Genomic DNA, 24,024 nt, shown 5'->3' on the forward strand with positions numbered 1-24,024 from the left:
TAATCCAAAACATTAGTTTGAAGGTTTAAGTAGCATGTTTCTATGAAGAATACATATTATATCTCTGAGTTGAAGTAGTAGAATTATTCTGTGTGAAAAATGGTGCTAGATATAAAAGTAGAAGAAATCAATCAAAAGGTAAATGAAAATAATGTTAAAGTAACAGGAACTCAATTAAAAGTAAAAGAAAATATTACATAAAAAAATAAAAAAAAAAAAATAAAAAATAAAAAATAATAATAATAAATAAAAAACATTAATATTTTTTCAGTATATCTTGATCTTCCAAAACATCTTTAAATTTCCAAGTATCATAATAATTGCACAAAAATAAAAATCAGAAAATCAGTGACAGATTAAAATAAATAAATTACAATGTAAAGTAAATAAATTTCAACTTCGAGTAAATAAGAAAAGTACAAAGGTAAAATACATTAAAAAAAAGTACAAGTATAATAACACTTGCACAAAAATAAAAAGTAGATCAAGTTAAATGTTAAAGTAAATAAATAACATATTAAAGTAAATGGAACACGTGTAAAAGTAAAATATCTGAAAAACTACTTGTTTGGACAGTTTCTAATGTCATGTGAAACACCAAATTTCCCACAAGCTCTACAGGTTCTGCCCTTTTTGGATTTTTCTTCAGAAACTATTTCTTTTGCACTCTTCAACATACCCTTTATTAAGACACTGATTTAGAGGAAAGACGTTTACATCTACTTCATTTGACCCAACCAAAACCTGAATATTAGCATCTTTCATCTCTTTTGAACTAGTTGCATTTTCAGGATTATTCTTTGTCAGCATTTACTCCTTAAATGAAGATAATGTCCTAATAAGATCAGATAAATCATCCTCATATTGCTCAAATAAACTCAAACTGACACAACTGAAAATCTTGGACCACACATCGCTCACCAATTGCTTCTTCAACTAAAAAATCAGTGACAAATTAAAGTAAATAAATTACAATGTAAAGTAAATAAATTTCAACTTAAAGTAATTGAGAAAAGTATAAAGATAAAATACCTAAAAAATATGTACAAGAATAATAACACCTGCACAAAAAAAAAAAGTAAATCAAGTTAAATGTTAAATAAATAAATAACAGATTAAAGTAAATGGAACACATGTAAAAGTAAAATACTTGAAGAACTACTTGTTTAGACAGTTTCTACTGTCACGTGAAACACTAGATTACCCAGGAGCTCTACAGGTGCTGCCCTTTTTGGATTTTTCTTCAGAAGCTATTTATTTTGCACTCTTCAACCGCTTTGAACTTCTAGCAGAACCTTTATTAAGACACTGATTTGGAGGTAAGATGTTTACATCTACTTCATTTGACCTAACCAAAACCTGAATATTAGCATATTTCACCTCTTTTGAACTAGTTACATTTTCAAGATTATTCTTTGTCAGCATTTGATCCTCAAATGAAGATAATGTCCTTATAAGCTCAGATAAATCATCCTCAGATTGCTTAGATAAACTCACACGACTGAAAATCTTGGACCACATATCACTCACTAATTGCTTCTTATTATCATACTTAGAAACATCATCCACAACAACATTTATGGTAGAAGCTTTCTTCAGAATGTCTTTTCTCCAATGATTCATGATATAAAGATCAGGAATTTCATGTATAGACTTGCCTTTCATAATAAACAGAATGTGTTTACATAAGATGCCTTGACTCTCAAACATTTTACAAGTACAACTGCACTCATATATGGCCAAGTCAAAATTTACATCAAAGTTTTTCCTTTTCTCATGATCAATAATTACAGAAAACTCCACCCCATCTCCATATAGAGAATTACAACTTTCAACACCACATGAGAAACAGGCTGCCTGACATTCTTCTTGAAAATCATAAAACATGGCACGACTGTAAACAACATAACATGTGTTTAGTCTTGGTAAAAACCTTTTGTATGGCAATACCCATTGCATGGTCTTGATCAGTGATTATGCAAGAGGGTTCTTTTCCCATGCACTTCAAAAAAGTTTGAAATAGCCACACAAAAGATTCTACATCTTCTTTAGATAATAAAGCAGAACAAAATGTGTCACATCTCTTATGATTATCAACTCCAGTTAAAGGGCAGAAAACCAATGAGTATTTATTTGCATTATAGGTAGAATCAAAAGATAAAGAGTCCTCAAACAGTTGATAATCTCTTCTACCAATAGCATCAGCCCAAAAAACACGTGTCAAGTGCCTGCTTTCATCAACACAGTAATCAAAATAATAACCCCCTTTACTGCTTTTCACTTTTTGCTCTTGCAACATCAGCATTAGAGATATAAACTTTCAAGTCCCTAGAAAAATTTTTGAAGTCATTTTTACTGTCCCTGACATTTTTAAACCCACCACAAAGTTCTTTCATGATCCTCTAAGATATAACAGCCCCTATTTTTAACTTTGAGTTGTCATAAATAAACTTCTTATGAGAAAAATTTAAACCAACTTCATATTTAGTAGTGATTAGGGGATTTTTCCCTACCAATCACCATCTAACAAGTGGACCATTCAGGATCTGCCAAGTGTCTGCCACATGGACCAATTGGAGCCTTCCACGTGTCAAGTGTTGACTAGTCCACCTTGGACCTCTTATGCCACGACACGTGGCCTCCCCCATGCCAAATGGAAAAACCGGTCACCTAGGCCCAAAGTCTTGTGGAAGCCCAATCAGCCCTAGGTTGACCTAAACCTAGGATTGGCACACTGAAAGGAATGGTGTCCTTCTAACAAGTGTATTATTCTGATAGAGGGTACAGAATTACTACAGAGTTAATTCTTCAGTAAGGTCAAGTGATCGGAATGCTAGGTGGAGGCCGCTTCCGATCAGTAATATTAAGGTATAATTAATATTACAGCTTAATCTAAACTGAACCCTTTGGGTCGCACCTAATCGAAAAAACCGATACGAGACGATGAATCAATCCGAAGGATTTTGATGATTCGTCGGAGTTTTACGAACAAAGACGTCGGATATCGAGCTTAGAGCGTCGAGATCGAGCGTCGCAAGTCGAGTCGAATTTAGAATTCAACGAGACATGAAATCAATCGAGTTACAAGTACGAGCTTAGCCGTAGCCTCGCATAGGCCTAGCCACGTGAGTGATAGGCTAGGTAATACCCATCGCAAGCCTAGTATGCTAGGCGTGCTAGGCTCATGCAAGCTAGCTAGACATCGCAAGCATCGTAGCCTTGCGTGTGTGCTAGCAAGCCATGAGCCCAAAGCATCGCAAGGCTAGGCCTTGGTTGCTAGGCGCTGGCGCAAGGCATGGGCTGGCATTGCTCGCCTAGCCATTGCAGCCTCGCACCATCGCATAGCAGCATGCTATGTTATGCGTGGTGCTGGGCGCTAGCAGCCTAGCCAGCATGATAGGCAATAGCAGCGGCAAGCCATCGCAGCCTCGCACCGAGCATCGCATAGCAGCATGCTTAGGCTATGCGTGGTGCTAGGCGCTGGCAGCCTTGCATGGTGCTAGGCAATGGCGCTCGCCCAGCAGCCAGCCTCTCGCAAGCACGCAGCATCACAGGGCTGGGCCTTGCTAGCTATGCGTGATGTGCGTACGAGGGCTGGGGTGGGCATCCTGCGGGGATACCAATGGCGAGCACTTAGCAGTGTTGGTGGGCAGCACCCAGCACATGCCATGGCACAGCAGCAGCTCGCATGGTGTGCGTAGCTTGCTGGCTAGGCGCATGCGAGTGCTGGGTGGCCTGCTAGCACAGCCAAGGCACCAGGCGCCAGCAAGGCTGCCTTGGCAGCCAGCTGTCCCAACTACATGGAGGATCCGGTTTGAGTGTGGGGACCAAGAGTTGTGGGCATTGCCTTGAGCACCAAGGCTATGGTCCCCCCCTCTTGGAATGGTCCTCACCTAATCAATCTTCCTCCATTTGCCACTTGTAACTCATTGATTGCATTGCTTATTAATTTGTTTTGATTAAAATAAATTAGTAGGAAAATGCATTTGTCCCACATTGATCATGAATGGGATGACAAGTTGATTTTCCCTATAAATACCCAATGGTTGGGCATTTGGGAATTCACTTGAGTAGAACTCAATGAGGCATCTCCCATTAGGTGAGAAAACCTCTAAGTTCATAAAACTCCAAGTTTTTATTGGTCGGGTCCCGACTAACCTTCGGGACTTGGACCATTCAGGTCGGGTTCGTGGGTACGAGCCATTGGAGGAGTTCACACTTGTGACGCTCGAGCTTTTGAAGTAAGAGCTCGATTTGCGAGCGAAGCACACATCAAAGGTATAATCTTTTATCCTTTCTCATGCTTTAAATTATGTTTTGCTTGTTAATTGCATTTATTATGGGGGCGGGTCTTGGCGGGTTTCTTTCCGCGTAGTGTGGGTCACTACGAAACGCTACAGTGATATCAGAGCCACGCTCCTTTTAATTTTTGCAATTTTTATTAATTACGGTGTTTTAAAGTAAGATTTAATTTCTGGTTTTGCTTTTCTAATTAGATTAGAAGCTCGTTTTATTTAATTTTAAAACTCGTATTTTTATCGATTTGGCTGTCGAACCCAGATTTTGGCTCAAAAATAGTGATTTTTGGGTGGAATCGACATTATGAAACAGAATTATCCCTCTTTGAGAATTATCTAGAAGCCAAATTCGAACTAGAAACCCAAGTTTTTAGGGTTTTTTCGTTTTTCAACGAAAATTTCAAATCTTTTTAAGCCTTGATTAATGCAAGCATTACAAGGTTAGATTAAATGCATTATTGCATTCTAATGCTATTTTAAATATCCTTAAGCATAATTATGGAGTTTTAATTAGTGCTTGAGTTGATATGCCTTTTTCACATAAACTTGTTTTTCACAAATTTTGCAAATTAATTGCAAGAATGTGTGAATGTTTGATGTGAATGTGTAATTTTAAGTTCCTAATATGTTAAAGTTCTAATCTTTAAAGGTTTAAATGATTGGAACTCTAACCCTAAATTCCATATTGAACAAAGTTTGGATTTTTCATTTTGGTTGATTAAAATCCATGAAGTTCAAATACTTGTGAGTAAAATTTTGATTAATCTTCATATTGGAATATGTAATCTTGTTATTTTACACAAGTATGAAAGTTGGAAAATTTTATCATTAGATGGTTAATTTATTTTTCCAACTCCCATTTGTCAAATCCATTATTAATTTGTATTTTGGTTAAATTAATTAGGGATGTAGCCCTTCAATTTTGTTGCATCAAGTTAGACCTAAAATTGATTCAAATAATAGTTCTTGAATAATTTAGGCTTGTGCACTATTAAAATTGAATTTATTTAAGTTAGACTTGTTATATGTTCACTTTGCTCTAAATTGATTCTAAAATAAACTTAGAAATAATTTTATCTCACGCGAATATTGGGATTAAAATCCCGAGTCAAAAGCGCACAAATCGAGGCAAAAGGCACTCAAGCACTACCAAGGCTAGCCGGGCTGCTCTCGCAGCCCACATGTGGCTGCCTTGATGCGCATGGTGGTGCTCCCACCTCGCTGTGTTGCTGCTGTGTGGGGAGCAAGCGTAGTGCACTAAGCGTGTTGCTGTGTGTGGTGTGTGGCTGCTGGGCACTGCTCGCAAGTGCTGCTAGGCAGCGAGGTAGCAAGCCACAGCAGGCCAGCCACACCTGCCAGCACACATGCGCGCATGCTAGCATGCAAGCATGATGCGTGTTGGTGCTAGCAGGCGCAGCAATGCCTTGCTAGGCAGGCTGCCTGCGCCCAAGCACAGCACAGCCGCAACCATGATGCTAGGCACTTGGTTTTGTGTGGGCTGTTTTTCGATGCATGGGCTATGTATTTTGCGAAAATTTTGTCGTTTTAAAATTATTTATGTAATTATTTTAACGAGGTTGGACCTCGATTTTTCCGGATTTTGCAAAATTTTGATTTTGACAAATTGTGGGTTATGCCGACTTAATTAATCGGATTAATTAAGTATGGATGCGAAATTTAGTGGGAGCTTAGTAGATTACTTGAGCAATTTGCTTTTAGAAATAATGTATTAAACAACTTTGACTAGTTTTAATTAGGCGCGTTAATCGGATTAACCACCTAAGTTAATTACTAGTTTTGCGTGTTTAATTATGTATTTTGTAATATGCATGGGCCATTCACAAAAAGTGAATGGGTGAATGGAAGATTTTTTTCAAAACAGGTTATTGAAAATGGCAACTAGTGGGACCCGACTAGGATAGAAAATACGGACTGCGTTCCGTTATGTATTTTTGTAAATCTAAATACGGTCTGCGAACCGTTAAGTATTTTTGTACTTTAGATTAATCTTAGTAGTACTAGCTAGTTATTTTATTTTGGCCAAAATGTCTTAAGACGGCGTTTCGATGAAGACGAGCCAAGATGAAGACCCATGGAAATTAAAGATTTCAAGGGGTCATGCTAGTTGCCAAATGCATCAATTTATGCTTTATATATATTATTGTTATATATGAATGTTAGATGCATGTCTAGGATTTCATATGTTGCGACAATTAGTTAAGTTCACTTAAATCAACCAACATAGAAACCCTAGGTCCCTTAATAATATTGCGCTAAAATTTACCGTTTCAAGAACAACACTTACCGAACTAATGCGCGTATGTGATGGGCTACGCCAAAGCGAGGCATCACTACTTCCCTAGGAACGTAAAGTATACTAAGTATACAAGTTGTCTTGGTTAAGCTCAACGATATCAGTAAGGAGTCCTTAGATGTCGTGGCAATGGAGATAAAATGTCAAGGAAGCATTAGATGCGACGTTTTATCGAACCAAGAGTAGCTTGGAGCTATTAGAAATTGGATTGCTTACCCTAAAATATTAAGTGATAAGACAAGCCAAAGCATGCTTAATCACTTTCTGATTTTTGGGATCTTGGAATCGTCTTATTCTCGCCTAAAAGGGACAACTTTTCAATGCGTGGATAAGACGCATAATAAGATTGAAAATTTACATGTATGCTTTGAATTTCAAACTTATTATGATCTTGATAAATGGTTAAACTTTGCACTTATATATTAGTAGAAGTCTTAATCAAATTATATTATTTTCATTGATTGGTAAAAGGAATCTTTCGAGAATGGTCCTCAAAGAAAGAAAAGGGCACTTCTTAGATACAACTTCTCATAATCGACTAAAGTCCGAAAGGACGGTTGGATATCATGTTTTCAAAATATTGGTTAGTTTTGACAAACATGAAATATTGAGTGGAAAAACTCAAAATTGTCAATAGTTGACAAACCAACATATCTTTTCACTTCATACACTTATAAGTACGACTCATTGATGAAGTAATTCATGTACGAATTAGTTGAAAAGATAGAACTTTGTTTTGCGGCGCATTAAAATGCTTAATTATGCATAACAAAGTATAAAAGTCGAAGAACTTAAAGAGATGATTCTTAAAGTTATGAGATGATGTACTATAAGAAATATAGGAAACAAGGAACAAAGAAAAGAATGAGATTCCTTTTCTACGCTTGAGTTCATGTTATTATGGTCAACTTAGCATCTCGTTATCTTCACAAGTATTGGATACTACTTGAGTGTTCCACTTTAAAAGTGACCTCAAACCGTTGAAAACAAGCTAAGTTATTGACTTACAAGCTTAGAATGAAGCAAGTAGTGCTACATCAGTTGTAAGGTCATTTGCTTTGTTTAAAGTTCTTCCAACAAATGTATTATTTTGATAGAGGGTTCAGAATTATTACAGAGCTCATTCTTCAGTAAGGTCAAATGATCGGAATGCCTAGGTGGAGGCCGCTTCCGATCAATAATATTAAGGTATAATTAATATTACAGCTTAATCTTAACTGAACCCTTCGGGTCGCACCCAATCGAAAAACCGATCCGAGACGATGAATCAATCCGAAGGATTTTGATGATTCGTCGGAGTTTTACGAACAAAGACGTCGGACATCGAGCTTAGAGCGTCAAGATCAAGCGTCGCAAGTCGAGTCGAATTTAGAATTCAACGAGTCATGAAATCAGTCGAGTTACAAGTACGAGCTTGGCCGTAGTCTCGCATTTTCCTAGCCACGTGACTGCTAGGCTAGGTAATACCCATCGCAAGCCTATCATGCTAGGCGTACTAGGCTCATGCAAGCTAGCTAGACACCGCAAACATAGTAGCCTTGCGTGTGTGCTAGCAAGCCATGCGCCCAAAACATTGCAAGGCTAGGCCTTGGTTGCTAGGCGCTGGCGCAAGGCATGGGCTGGCACTGCTCGCCTAGCCACCGCAGCCTCGCACCATCGCATAGAAACATGCTATGTTATGCGTGGTGCTGGGCGCTAGCAGCCTTGCCAGCATGATAGGCAATAGCAGCGGCAAGCCATCGCAACCCCCGCACCGAGCATCGCATAGTAGCATGCTTAGGCTATGCGTGGTGCTAGGAGCTGGCAGCCTTGTATGGTGCTAGGCAATGACGCTCGCCCAGCAGCCAGCCTCTCGCAAGCACGCAACATCATAGGGCTGGGCCTTGCTAGCTATGCGTGATGTGCGTACGAGGGCTGGGGTGGGCATCTTGCGGGGATAGCAATGGCGAGCGCTTAGCAGCCTTGCTGGGCAGCACCCAGCACATGCCATGGCACAGCAACAGCTCGCATGGTGTGCGTAGCTTGCTGGCTGGGCGCATGCGAGTGCTGGGTGGCCTGCTAGCACAGCCAAGGCACCAGGCGCCAGCAAGGCTGCCTTGGCAGCCAGCTGTCCTAGCCACATGGAGGATCCGGTTTGAGTGTGGGGACCAAGAGTTGTGGGCATTTCCTTAGGCACCAAGGCTATGGTCCCTCCCTCTTGGAATGGTCCTCACCTAATCAATCTTCCTCCATTTGCCACTTGTAACTCATTGATTGCATTGCTTATTAATTTGTGTTGATTAAAATAAATTAGTAGGAAAATGCATTTGTCCCACATTGATCATGAATGGGATGACAAGTTGATTTTCACTGTAAATACCCAATGGTTGGGCATTTGGGAATTCACTTGAGTAGAACTCAATGAGGCATCTCCCATTAGGTGAGAAAACCTCTAAGTTCGTAAAACTCCAAGTTTTTATTGGTCGGGTCCCGACTAACTTTCGGGACTTGGACCGTTCGGGTCGAGTTCGTGGGTACGAGCCATTGGAGGCATTCACACTTGTGACGCTCGAGATTTCGAAGTAAGAGCTCGATTTGCGAGCAAAGCACGCATCAAAGGTATAATCTTTTATCCTTTCTCATGCTTTAAATTATGTTTTGCTTGTTAATTGCATTTATTATGGGGGCGAGTCTTGGCGGGTTTCTTTCCGCGTAGTGTGGGTCACTACGAAACCCTAGACACACATCCCTAGGCATATAAATACCTTGATTAATCCTCATTAAAGAGGGGATTCAGTAATTAATTACTCTCACCTAGAGAACCTAAATACACTGATCACTCCTCCCATAGAGGAACAAGATCTCCCAACCTTGATCACCTAGAGAACCTAAATACACTTATTACTCTTCAAACAAGTACTAACTTGACCGTCGGAGGCGGAACTCCCACCACAAGGAGTATCCATTTTTTTGCAGGTACAGGCGCAAGGAGACCCGGAATTGTAACTCTTCCGCAGGACATCAAAAACCCTGAAACATTTTGGCGCCGTTTGTGGGGAGAGTACTTTCGAGATAGAATCACAGTCTGTACCGAATCAAAGCGAGAAGCGTCCTATGGACGACCCTCGGGTCTATAGTGACCAGGATACTGACAATGAGATCGAGGTTGAGACTCATACGGCTCCAAACGGAACCTTACGAGCTCGACGAACTCGTTCCTCTGAAAAGAAGGAACGAAAGGATTGACAGGCTGGCTCTAGTAAACCTGCCGGCCAGCCGCTTGATCACCAACAGGCGGCCGAGGGATCTGCTCTCATTACTAGAAGTGAACTCATGACTTTCATGAATAGCTTCAAAGGGGAGATTCAGGTACTCATCAATAAGAAGACGCCTGCTCCGTCCAAGGAGCAGTCGGCTAGAAGACCCTTTCACTTTGGGAGGAAGAAACCTGTACTAGGTCGAGAGGCGACTCCTTATCCTAAGTCTAGGAAGTGGGAGACGCCTGTGATCGATCTAACGAAGTAACATTTTCCTTCACCAGGAAAGAGAAAGCCCAGCCGTCATGTTCAGGAGGATGGATCAAAGAAAACTTACTCAAATGTTCGATTGTTGCTAGAGCAGAAGAAGAACGACCGACTGTCGCAGTCGGCCTCTACTTCAGATTTTCAAGACAGTTTGCAAAATACCTCCATGAGGTATTCACAATCAAATTATGAGAGCCAGATAGGTGGCACCTCTCGTCGGTCCGGATCCCATAAAGACCAGTCGGCTTCGCATGAGCCACGCCAGCTATACGTGCCGCAACAACAATTTTTCTTGCAGACTCCTCTATTTGGAGGACAGGCAACAAGAAACGTTCAACCTTTGGACTGGCAACTACAGCTGCTAAGACTTGGAGAACAACCGTCTTCCTTCTCCAAGGAAATTATGGAGGCCGCCCAGCCGGCCAAAGTGAAGAATGTATTAGTAGGCGCCTATGATGGCACTACTAACTCAGAGGATCATCTGATAGCGTTCACCAACCTTATGTACCTCCAAGGGTTGGATGATCCCACATGGTGCAAGTGCTTCCCAGCTACTTTGAAAGGCATTGCACAACAATGGTTCGGCAACCTGCCGACTGGTTGTGTGAATAGTTTCAAGACCCTCGCCTACTTGTTCACCTCCAACTTCGCCATGAATATTCCTGATAAGAAGACGACCCTTGACCTAGGGACTATATAGCAGGGAGAAAAGAAGGGACTTCATTCCTACATCAGGCGGTTTAACCTGATGAGAATCCAGATACAAGGGTTGCCGGATGAGGTAGCCTACACTGACTTCTTTAGAGGTCTAAAGGATGGGTCGACCTTCAAGTTTGACCTGATTCGAAAGAGAGTCGCTACTCTCCAAGAAGCATTAATTGAGGCAAAAGCCTACATATAGGCGACTGACCTGTGTAATACTGGAAAGCAGTCGTATGGAAGAAAGTTCGACAAAAAAGAGAGCCGACCAAAGCAGTCAGCCAATAAAGATGAGAAGAAGAGAAAAGAAGTCTGGGCGGTCGACTCCTCTGATCAACCGTCCCATAAAAAGAAAAAAGAGTTTAAACCATACTCCCCGAAGTATGAGTTCAATAAGGATAGCAAAGCTATCCTCAACGAAACCCAAGGCCGGATGACCATTGAGAAACCGGCCCCCATGAAAGGTTCTGCGAGTAATCGGAACCAAAAGAAATTCTGTAATTTTCATGAGGACATTGGTCATGAAACCAATGAGTGTATTAGCCTCATGCGCTACCTGGACCGCCTGGCTAAAAAAGGTGATCTTGACTCCTATGTCAAGAAGTCCAAGGGGAAGGCTCCTCCAAAACAAAAGTAGTTGGCCAAGAAGAATCATCGACCGGCCAACAGTTCAGATACTGATGACGCTACTGTCTACACTATAGCAGGCGGCTTCTCAGGAGGCGGCCCCACTATTAGGGGCAACAAAGACAACATCAGGCGGTTAGATGTTATAGGGCCACATGACGATTTGGGAGTTCATTCCCAGAAATTGTCATCACAGAAGAGGATTTGGGAGTTGTTATGGGGCCACATGACGACCCCATTGTCATTGAATGTAAAGTGGCCAACCAAAGAGTTAGCCGGATCCTCATAGATACCGGCAGTTCCTCTGATCTCATCAGCAACAAGTGTTTGGAAAAGTTCAAGTAAAAATCTGATTGCATACACCCGGTATCTCACCCTTTAGTAAGGTTTGGAGGAAGTGTTGTACACCCAGTGGGACGGGTGGATCTGCCCATCCGTCTGGGTGAGAAGGGGGAGGGCCGCCACATGGTTGTTCGGTTCTTAGTTGTTGAAAAACTCTCGGTCTACAACATGATCCTGGGACAACCCACCCTGAACAATTTAAAAGTTGTCATCGTTTCTTCCCTTATGATGCTCAAGTTTGAGAAGGATAATGAAACAGTCGGCTCCCTAAGGGGAGACCAGAAAATGGCACGAGAGTGTTATCTCTCGGATATCAAACCCACTGTGGCGACTGCTGGCCCAAGTGGAGAGAAAATTGACCTTGAGCAAATCAAGGGAGATATGCCTGCCAAAGTACCAGGCGGCAAGAAAAGAAAGGCTGCCCAACCAGGGGCCGAGAGAAAAGAAAAAAGATAGCAATCACTGGCAGAGGAGCAGTCAGACGAATTCCGCCCTCGGCCGGCTGGTGAGCATACGGATGTCGTCCTGGACGACTCACGTCCTGACCGAGCAGTGAAAGTTGGGACGACTGCTCTTGCGGTACTAGGTAAAGATCTTCACCAACTCTTCAAGGAATTCAAGGATATCTTTGTATTTGAGGTACATGAGATGCTAGGTATCAGTCTAGACTTGGCAGTGCATAAACTAGTCGTGGATCCGAAAATGAAGCTGGTCCGGCAAAAGAAATGGAACCATGGTGAAGAAAGAAGCCAGGGGCCGCCGTCGAGGTTAAAAAGTTGCTTGATGCAGGGTTCATTCGGCAATGTTATTTCCCAGACTGGGTTGCAAACGTTGTGTTAGTAAAGAAGCCGAATGGTACCTGGTGAATGTGTGTGGACTACACTGATTAGAACAATGCGTGCCCCAAGGATAGCTATCCATTGCCTAAGATTGACAGCCTGGTCCACTCAACAGTCGGCCACGCTCTAATGAGCTTCATGGACGCCTAGTCTGGCTTCCATCAGATTCCTTTGTGGAAGAAAGATCAGGAGAAGACGACCTTCGTCACTGATCAAGGGTTGTATTGCTACACGGTCATGCCGTTTGGTTTGAAGAACGCCCCGGCAACATTCCAAAGAATGATAAACACGGTCTTCTTTGATCAAATTGGAAGAAATGTCGAGACATATATAGATGATATGATTGTGAAATCCAAGCTTCAGACGGACCATTTGGCCGACCTCCGAGAAACATTCACCACACTCAGGCGGCACCATGTCATGCTCAATTACAAGAAATGTGTTTTTGGGGTTGAGTTTGGGAAGTTTCTCGAATTCCTCATTAATCAGAGAGGTATAGAGACAAACCCTGAGAAAGTGCAGGCGGTCATCGACATGTAGTCGCCTCGCACGGTCCGAGAGGTTCAGAAGTTAACAGGTTGTCTGGCGGCCCTGGGAAGATTTTTCAGCCGGCCAGGCGACAAGTGCCTTTACTTTTTTCAGGCTATAAAGAAGAAAGCTAGGTTTGAATGGGGGCCGGATGCTGAGGCGGCCTTCCAAAGACTGAAAGATCATCTACACTCCTTACTAAGGCTGGTCAGTCCCTTGCCCAAAGAAGTGCTTTATATGTATCTCACAGTGTATGACCATGATCTAAGTGTCGTCCTCCTTGCTGAAAGAGACGGCTGTCAACTCCCGGTCTATTTTGTCAGCCATGTGTTGAAAAATGCCGAGTTGAGGTACCCCTAGTGGAAAAATTCGGTCTTGCCCTGTTCATGGCAGTTAGAAAATTGAAGCCTTATTTCTTGGCACATTCAGTCGTCGTATACACAGATCAGCCAATCAAGCGGCCACTGACAACCATGGAGTCGTCAGGCCGAATGATCAAATGGGCAATAGAGATTCAGAGCCTTGAAATCACTTTTGAGCCAAGAAAAGTAGTAAAGGGGCAAGCATTTGCTGATTTTATTGTGGAGATGACTCGACCCTCTGATTCTCAAATTCCAGACCAAGTCTGGAAGGTCTATGTGGACGGGAGCTCCACTTCGAATGGATGTGGGGCGGGCGTCATATGTCAGTTGCCAGAAAGCGACAGGTACGAGTATGCTCTACGCTTTAACTTCCAAGCCTCGAACAACGAGGCGGAATATGAAGATTTACTGGCTGATATCCGCATGTGTAAGGCGGCTGGGGTAAGAAGAATAGACGCTTGTTCTGACTCACAATTGATAGTGAGTCAGTACAATGGCGAATATGAAGCAACCCATCCGGCTATGGTTAAATACTTGCAGGCGGTACGACAGGCGGCTGGGTCACTTGAGGAGTTTCATTTTACTCAAGTACCCAGGTCCGGGAACAACCAGGCGGATGGTCTCTCAAAGTTGGCATCCTCGGCCTCCTGTGATAATCCAAGAACCGTCTTCTGGGAAGTTACGGAAAAGAGAAGTATTGAAGAGGAACCCATTGGAATTCTAGATCGAATTTCAACCTGGATGGACCCATTCAGGGCGTATTTAACAGACGACACCTTGCCGAACGATCAATCCCAGGCGGCCCTTCTAAGAAAACGGGCGTCCAGTTTTGAAATGTGCAAGGGCGAGCTCTTAAAGAAGGGTTATCTTCTGCCCCTCTTAAAGTGTGTGACCCCAGAAAGAGGAATAAAGGTCCTAAAAGACCTACATTCAGGGTATTGTGCTTCACACGTAGGCGGCAGGTCGCTTGCTCAACAAGCAAGGCGACAAAGTTACTTTTGGCCTACCCTAGAAGCAGACGTCATGGAAATGGTGAAAAAATGTGACAAGTGCCAGAGGTTTGGCAAGTTAATCCATCGTCCGACTACTGATCTCACGGCCATCCATAGCCCATTGCCGTTTTCTAAATGGGGCATGGATATCCTAGGTCTCTATACGCTTGCTACAGGCGGTAGGAAGTACGTATTGGTAGCAGTCGACTACTTCACCAATGTTAAGGGAATCAAGACGAAAGATGTGATCGCATTCATCTGGAAAAATGTCATCACTCGGTTTGGGGTGCCCATGTTTATGGTTTTTGATAATGGTCCCCAATTTGAGACGTCTGTTCTCAAAAATTAGCTGGGAGACCAAGGCATCTCACACTGCTTTGCATCAGTTGGCCGACCACAAGCAAACGGCCAAGTAGAAGCTTTTAATAAGATCATCTCAGACAGTATTAAGAAGAAGATTGAACGAGCAGGCGGCCTATGGGCAGACGAAATACCACATGTTCTCTGGGCCATTAGGACGACTGAAAAAGGGGCGAATGGAGAGACTCCATTCCTCCTAACTTATGGGGTAGAAGTTGTTCTTCCAATTGAACGCAATGAGCCGACTCTTTGAATAATGTTGTATGACGAAGAGGCGAATTGGGAATCCATGCGCCTGGCATTGGACTCACTCCCAGAAAGAAGGGGCAATGCAGCCCTGCGCCATGAAATCTACCGCTTGAGAATGACAAGGTCATATAACAAAAGATTACATAGGCGTCCACTCAAAGTGGAGGACTTTGTACTAAGAAAAATAGAAGCAATCGATAGGGCTAATGAGTCAGGCAAATTAACTCCCAACTGGGAAGGACCCTACCGAATCTATGAAGAGGTCAGGGACGGCACCTACCGCCTGGAAACACCAGACGACCAAGCCTTGCCTCGAACCTGGAATGTAGATAATTTAAAGAAGTATTATTTTTTAATAATGTAAATAGTCGAGAACTACTAATAAAAGTTTGTTATTTTGCTTCATCTATTTTGTATTATGAGGGGCATGCCGCCTGCTCCATTAGCAGCCGGCTACTCTCCATCTTCTCATCAATTGAGGGGCATGCCAACTGGTAAAACAGTCGGCTACTCTCCATTCCACTTAAATATACATACAAGAGAGGCACGACATGAACTATACAGTCGGCTACTCTCCCATACTTAGTTCACCATGAACTACCTAGGGCCTTTGGCCGAATGATAAGACCAGGTGCTCAGCCAACTGATCCATCTTTAAACTAATACGACCTGTCCCAACATAATAGCAGGCGTCCGGCGGCATCCCTCCGGATGAAATTCGTCGCAGAGAGCAGCTCCCTTTTGGGTGGAACATTGCTTTATAAACTAATTACACGACACCTAGACGGCTGACCCCAAGGGTAACCGCGTAGCCGTTTTTGAGACAAGGATAGCTCTAACATTAAACCAAACAAGTGTTAGCAGTAAACATCCGCGTCGGATGGCCGTCTGTATTACTTGGGATAAGTACAGGCGGTACCCCTTGACTAAATAGCCAACGGAAATTGACGAATCAAGGGGATCAGCCGGTCTCCACTGCCTGATACCTCTACTACTCAAGCATAAAAGCTGACGAATAGGTAACCTCAAAGATTACTCATAAGTCACTCTCTCATACTTAGTAAGGATTCAAAAGGTATGACGAGTCCACCTGTCTAAAGGCGAACCAGAGCTCTCGTACCACAACCCTACTAAGATGATTTCTTTTCAAACCAAACATGTTTGAAAATCTGGTTCGTAGGTCGACTGCTTTTTGGAAAACAAGGACTCAAGAACTATTCCTATTTTAACAAACAGGCGGGCTGGTTATAAGCGACCTGTTCTTTTCTAACTTGAAAAAGTTTAACAAACCTAACACATTTCCTAAAATACGTTAGGGGACCGACTGGGTAAATGGCCGATTGATCGCCTAACCTGTAACCAAGATAACCAGTCGTCCAGGGGCATAGGCAGTCGGTACCTAGTACCTGTTTGCAATCTTTGGCTTACGATAAGTTACAAATCTTAAAACATTTTTAGCCGAAATAGTCGGTATGACATACAAGCGGATAGTAGGATCCTCTATACTTTGCAAAAATAAAGCATAAAACAAGATTCCGTGATCAAATACGACCGAAAGATGGTCGCCGAATTCATATAAGCAGCCGGCCATAAAGACCAGCAAAATATTCAATAACCCGGCCCGGTAAAGTGATACAAGAACAAACGGCACGCAGGTCGGAGAAAAGTTTGACAAAATGAAAGCTTTAAACATTGGGAGGAGCTTGAGTTGGAATTAACCGCCTCGTCTTCCTCAGCCGCCTGCCTCATGATCTGTTGGTTGTACGTTTCAGTACAAGCGGTTGAACTTTTTCTCCCAAGCGGCATAGTGAGCTTTTGGGAAGAGGGCCGTCCAAGTCATCTTCATGATCTGAGCCGAGTCGTCCATCATGGATTGAGCTAAAGCCATTTTTTCAGACTCGGCCTTAGCCTTGAGCTCATCAGTGAGGGCCTTTTCCTGCTTTTGCAGGCGGTCTTTGACAGTCGCCAAAGATTTTTCCATGGCCTCAAAATAGGTCATCTTCTGCCTAAGCGGCTTCAGCTCATCTCGGAGACCCTTGACCGTCGCCTCCAGCTCGTTGTTCCTCTTCTTGGCCGCCTCCAACTCAGCGCGGATAGTGGAAGTGGCCTGCGCCTGATAATAAAGAATATCAATTGTCAAAATTTCATTTTGGGCAATTTGAAACATTGTGTTATCAACGTTAGAGGCGGCCATAACTTTAGCATCCTTTACCTTTTTATTCTTGGCGCTAATTGGCCTACGAAGGCCGTGTACTCGCTGCAGGGTCTGAAAAAGAGAAAACCAGGTGTCAGACTTGAAAATAACCAAACAGGGGCCAGGTTTGAAAATATTAGGCGGCAGGCAAGGTTGATATTATAAAATTCTAAGTCTACCTCAGATAGGAGACCCATGATGCCGTCTAAGTCAAGGGTGCCGACTCCCCTGACCGCATCCCTCTCCTCTAGAAGGATAGCCTTGATCATAAACTTGGCCATCTCGACCAAGTCGGGTTCTTGAGGGCGGCCTGCAACCAAAGAAGGGAAAGGTCAGAATAAAAAAAAAAACATTGAAGGAAAAGTTCAAGTCTAGCAAAGCTATATTATACCTCTCGGCGGCCGACTGTCCCTAAGGACTTGTGATGGTTAACCAACACTTTGTGGGGTGACTACTTCCTGGCCGATCCAGGCGTACTGCCAGCAGTCGTCTTCCGAACTTTTGAGTCCGGTTGTTGGGAGGAAGAGGGTTTGGAAGTGCCCGCCTGCGAAAAAGATGAATGGTTAATACTACTAATAGCAAACTTTCAAGGCACAGCTCGAAAAATCAGAAACTCACTATGGGCGTCTGCTTGGCAGGAGAATCGGAAGAGGTCCGCTTCTGCTGCATGATGGAGGTTCGCAGCAAGGCGACCGCCTTCTTTGACGCAGAAATGTGGTCCATAGCTTCAGCTGAAAATAAAACCGCAAAGAGTTCGAAAAAATTCGAAAGCAAGGCCAAAGATGTGTACATATGCTCAGGAGGTCGTCTACCTCTGGAGGACCGACTGCTAAGGCCGCAGGTGGCCAGTAAGTACTCATCATAGAGCCACTTGAATTTGGGGACGCAGTTTAGGGGCACTTGCTCTCGTACCCCAGTAGTAGAGTTAGCCCTAATTTCTACTTTGAAGAGTCCTTGATCAAGAATCTCTTCCCTAGCCTTGAGGGGGACAAGCGGCATGCTGCGACCGCCTGCTAGAAGAGGCGGATCCCTGTTCCACCTATTGTAGCGCTTGTTCAGCAGCTTGTCAAGGCTGGCAATGATGAGGAAGGTGTTTCTCCAATCCTTCCATTTATTTTCTTTGCCCCTCGTCATCAAATAGCCTTTGTGGCTCGTTATTTGATACCAACCGGTATCGCTTGCTTTGGGGGTTCGGCTGAGGTAATTTATATGGGTGAACGCCTCAAAATTCGGCTCCACCCCTTGCATTTCACACCCGGCTACATAGCCAAGGATGTTGAACCAGGAATTCGGGGCTAACTGCCATAGCCCCACCTTGTATCCATCGAGGATTTGTTGAACGGTCGGATGCAAGGGAAATCGCAGACCAGCCTTAATGGCCACCTCATAACAGCCAAAGCAGGCGTCCCCATAGCTGGCTTCAGCTGCCAGTGACGACATCTTCAGCATCCGGCACAAAAACTTAGAAATTAGGACCCATCACATGGTCCGATAGAAAAGAGTATTCGCTCTTTCATGGCCTTGATGCGGCCCTTTGGGACATGACAATAATAAGGAGTATTCAACTCCCTATGAGAGGCGGATGGTTCCGACCAGTCGTCCCCCTTCTCAGCCGCATGAGACAGTATCGCCTCATGCAAGCGAGAATGTCTTTCCTCTAAGTTTATAGAGAGGCGGCTTGAGAGCTAGAGTCAGGCTCGCTATCAGAAGAGTCCGACTCCTCCCCTCTCCCTGAGGGGGCCGACCCCTCTTCTTCTTCAGGGGTCGTCTGTTGACTAGCCAAGTCAATAAAGAAATGGGAAGGAGCTACCTTAGCTCCCTCCTCAGAGCTCTCGACAGAAGGGCCACCTTAGGTCCCTGCGGTATCAGGCGGGTGGTCCGACAGCTCACTAATCTGAACCCGGAAAGAGGAGCCATCAGAGTTTTCAATCCTCTTTGTCTTTTTTGTTCTTGCCATACTGTCCTGCATAAATACAAAGACAATTGGATTCCGGGACTTGCGCAAAGTTTGAAGTACCCGAGGCAATCGGCACCCCTAGTCCTAGATTCAGCCGTCCCCAGTGACTGGTGATTGCTAACCTAGGTCGTGCCGGATTCTTTTGAGGTCTCATTTTTCAAAAAAGAAAGAAAAAGTGCAAAAGCAAAACATAAAAAGGATAAAGGAACATACGGTTACCTGAAACTTAAGTTCTGAAAGAAAGCTTGATCGAACAGGCGTCCAACAAAAACAGGCGGTTGGTAAAAGCAATCGTCCATAAAGTCAAAGCTCAAGTTCAGGAGTCCGAGAGTTCTCTTGATAAAGTTCGCAAATGTGAACAAAAGACTCGGTCAACATGCCCTTATATAGGGTAAAATGAGAATGCGAAGGGTCACTTTTGAATTCAAAAAATGAGCAGAAAAAATGATCGGCCCGTCATAGGGCGATACCTGTAGCAGGTCGTCGCCTGTTACAGGCCGACACCTGTCACAGGTGACATGTGAACAGTCACATGCCACCTGTGAGGGGCAAATGATTAGGGGATTTTTCCCTACCAATCATCATTTGACAAGTGGACCATTCGGGCTCTGCCAAGTGTCCGCCACATGGACCAATTGGAGCCTGCCACGTGTCAAGTGTCGACTAGTCCACCTTGGACCTCTTATGCCACGACACGTGGCCTCCCCCATGCCAAATGGGAAAACCGGCCACCTAGGCCCAAAGTCTTGTGGAAGCCCAATCAGCCCTAGGTTGACCTAAACTTAGGACTGGCACACATCCCAAGGCATATGAATACCTTCATTAATCCTCATTAGAGAGGGGATTCAACAATTAATTACTCTCACCTAGAGAACCTAAACACACTGATCACTCCTCCCCTAGAGGAACCAGATATCCCAATCTTTACTTTTCCGCACTTATTACTCCTCAAACAAGTACTAACTTGACCGTCGGAGGCGAAACTCCCACCACAAGGAGTCTCCGTTGTTTTGCAAGTACAGGCGCAAGGAGACCAGTTCCGGAATTGTAACTCTCCCGCGGGACATCAAAAAACCCCGAAACAAGTAGCCTGCCTAATAATAGGTGTAGAAAAAGGGTGAGAATAAGACTCATAAAAAGAGTAAACCATATACTGCCCACCATTACAAAAACCTAAATTTTAATATTAGCAGGACATCCAACTCTCTTTACAGTCTTTTTCCTTAAACATGCACCTTCAACTTGTTTATCAACTTTCTTGTTATTTGTCACATACCCTTCTTTGCTACATAATAAATATTTAATTATAGTAACTCATTTACCATTACTAGAACCAACCTTATTCTTATCTACTTTAAAAATACTAGAACGGACTTTAAATTCACACTTATTAGCATATTTGTAATAAAAGGAAATATCATCTCCAAGACTATCAAATTTCATTCCAAGAATAGGTTTGTTTTCCAAAGAACAACCTGGGATACACTCTTTATCACCTCTAGAATTATAATATATCTTAGGAAGCATAGGCTGAGTGGGTGTTTTGAAAATTCTTACATTCTTATCTTCATCAGTGACAGCAGCACAATGCTCTACACTTTCAGTCTTCTTCCTAAAAAGTAAATGAATAAAAAAAAAAGTAAATAAACAATAACAAAAAATAAACCATTTAAAAAAAGTATACTAATAAAAACTATCAATAGATCTCTCAAATCCGGCCAGAAACAATCACTATCCAGTACAATAAGATCTAAACTAAAATGATAAAAAAAATGAACAGAAACTAGCAAAAAAAAAACCTTCTTCACTTAATTATTCTTCATTCCAAATTTCATCAACATTATTCTTTAATTAAAATCGTAAACCCAAATTGTAATATAAGACTCAAAACAACACAAAATCACACAATTAGACTCAAAATTAAAAAAAAAAAAAAAAAAAAAACTTAAATTGTAATATAAAACCCTAAAACGTAGTAAGTAATTCACAAAAAATCCCCAAATCGTAGTATATGAACCCTAAATCGTAGAAAGTACTTCAAAAAACACAAAATCATAACAAAAGAACACTAAATAAAACAGAAATAAATTGAAAAAATTGAACGAAAACAAAAACAACAATGCAAAAATAATAAATCGAACGAAAAAACAAAAATTCTCAAATCGAACAAAACAGATCGTAAACCGATAAAAAAAAATCGCAAAAAGTATTATAAATAAAAAATAATTACCTTAAACAATGACGAAAATCAAAGAATCACAGCAAAAAACTGATTAGTGAAGAAGAAAATCTCGATTTCGATACAAGAGAAACGAAAATATAGAGAGAGTTGAGGGGAAAGAGAGAAGTGCAAGAGAGGAGAGAGAAACAAAAGAACTGCGAAAAGAACAGGAGAAAGGTCATCCAACTGGCGAAATTACCAAAATGCCCTCAATGAAATTGAAAAAGGCGAGTGAAACACAAGCCGTCGGATTGAGAGCGATCAACGGTCACGATAAGTTCCTAGTTCCTATTATAGGACTTGGTTCTCACATGATCTCAATCCTATATATATATATAGCGATGTGGTCTGCATCCTGAAGTTGCAAAAAGGCAACTATTAAGGATAGTAATAGCGATGGAATGACAAGGCATAAGGGTGTTCTATAGGCCATAAGAGTACCCATTTTACACTAATAAAATCAAGGGCTATTGGATATTAACAATTACAAGAATGCAATATATACAACTAGAAAACGCAAGAAAAACAAGAAGATGTTCTTTGGATAGGAATTAGGCTGATCATGATGATGTAGAATCAGACAACAGCTTCAGAGATTAGCTTAGGGGAGGAGGCACAAATTGCTACTTTACAGGATCTGAGAAGAGCTCCAATAGTCCGAAACTGATATGGTACAAGGGGAGAGCAGCGAAGCTAGGTCAGGGCATTCCATGGTTAGAGGGTCATCAATTGCACAAGTTGAAGCTGTTGTGGCTTTAGAAACATTAACAAGATTCAAAAACTTTGTCCAGCATACTTCAGCTCTCCAAAGAGGCTTTGCTAGGGGGTGAGATTTATGAGAATGTAAATGATGGCATATTAATATTATATACTTGTACTTGCTAATATAAAGAAACCTTAAGGAGAATAGGCCTCCAACAACTCTAGAAATGCGCCAGCAATGCCAACATCATAAAAATGTTAACTTGTAGTTTCAAATTCAATCAATCAATAAAGCCCCAATTACCAAAACCTTAATTAATTGTAAAGAAATAGATATATGAATTGAGCTAGTAGGCTATTATAGAGTGAATATAGTTAATAAATGCAATTCCAATCGCCCTATAAATCTGTTAACCCTTCAAATTCACCATTCCAAACATACCCTTTAATCATGTCACTCTAAACAACTAAATCCATATCCAAACACTCTAAAAACACTTCTTAGCTGATTCAACAAACCCACATTTCCCATACTTATAAATTAGTCATCCCATATAACAAATATATTTGCACATGATGAAAAGATTCAAACCAGGTAGTATGAAAACCTTAAGCATAGGATAAGCAATAAAACATGAAATCAAACAAAAACAACAGCCAACAACACAACATCACACTCTCACCCCTGCTTTCTAATTACAGATAGCCCACCATACACACAACGCCCAAACAATAAATAAAACCTGCAATATCCTTTGCTGCTTCTACCAAATAGAAGCCCTACACAGCAACACTCCACACAACCATTAACATCAAAACCACACAACCAATAACTAAACTCAAGAAGTAAATAATATAAACTCAAAAGTAAATTAAATAAGCAAAAATATCTTGACTTAGTTCGGATGATAAAATAAAAAAGAAAAAAAAATATCAATAAAGATATCACAAAATAAAATCATATACGTTATGAAGTCTTATTTAAAGAAAATAAAAATTTGAAATTAAATTCTCTAATTTGGAAAACAAATCATGAGAAGGCTAGGCGACAAAAATAGCAATAAAAGTCGCAAAAACTTGAGCAAAATTGTACATTACTAAATAAAAAAATTAAAAAAATTAAATAAAAAAAAAAGTGAAAACCCTTATTTTAGACTCAAAATCATAAAATCTCAAAACATTATAGCATCATTAGAACCTTAATTCGATCAAATCAGGATATAAATTATAAATTCAACCAAAACCTAAAAATTGAAATAAAGAAATTCGCATACCTCAAACGACAAAATAGGATCGAATTTTTTGTATGAATTAGGAGCAAAGATGAGTACAAAGAAGAAATTGAAGGTGAATTTGGTTCGCTATACGTTGAGAAAAACAAAATCAAAGAGGGAATTAGAGAGAAAGTAGGAGAAGAGAGAGAGAAAGAGGAAAGAAATAGCCGAAAAAGATTTGAAAACATTCAAAACTTGAATTTACATGAATGCCACTAATGAGGCGGGTAAGATATCGTCGATCGGTTAAAACAAAATCAAAGGCTCATATCAGTTCTTAATTCCTATTATTCACCTAGGTTCTGACATGATCTCAATTCTGTATATACATATGTGTGTATATATATTATTACGAAATGATTTTTATTGTACTACATGTAAATTATTTGATTGATTAAAAATTTATAGTTTTGTTATTAATAATTAATTGATTGTATTGACAATATACGGAAAGAAAATAATTTAGTAATTAATCGTAAGCTTTTTTTTTCTTTAAATGTATTTGTATGCTAATTGATTGATCTTTCTAATTTTCTTTGCTGATTAATTAACTATTTTTAAAA

At 41.5% G+C, this 24,024-nt stretch overlaps 1 protein-coding gene across 2 annotated transcripts; it reads right to left on the reverse strand.

Annotated features, from left to right (window-relative positions):
* Window positions 1-232: 232 nt before the first annotated feature.
* On the reverse strand, window positions 233-23,672 carry LOC110697558. 2 transcript variants are annotated; one of them, XM_021874925.1, is made up of 4 exons: window positions 23,462-23,672; window positions 20,822-20,876; window positions 1,033-1,061; window positions 233-936 (listed from the first exon to the last, which is right to left on the reverse strand). In XM_021874925.1, the coding sequence occupies exons 1-4, from the start codon at window positions 23,647-23,649 to the stop codon at window positions 933-935; spliced, it is 276 nt and encodes a 91-aa protein (XP_021730617.1). In that variant the 5' UTR covers window positions 23,650-23,672; the 3' UTR covers window positions 233-932. The 2 variants fall into 2 exon arrangements, with proteins under 2 accessions (XP_021730617.1, XP_021730616.1); XM_021874924.1 differs by lacking the exons at window positions 233-936; window positions 1,033-1,061 and having other exon boundaries at window positions 20,378-20,876.
* Window positions 23,673-24,024: the final 352 nt, after the last annotated feature.

The sequence above is a fragment of the Chenopodium quinoa genome, unplaced genomic scaffold (assembly GCF_001683475.1).
Source record: "Chenopodium quinoa cultivar QQ74 unplaced genomic scaffold, ASM168347v1, whole genome shotgun sequence".
NCBI classification, from domain to species: Eukaryota; Viridiplantae; Streptophyta; class Magnoliopsida; order Caryophyllales; family Amaranthaceae; genus Chenopodium; species Chenopodium quinoa.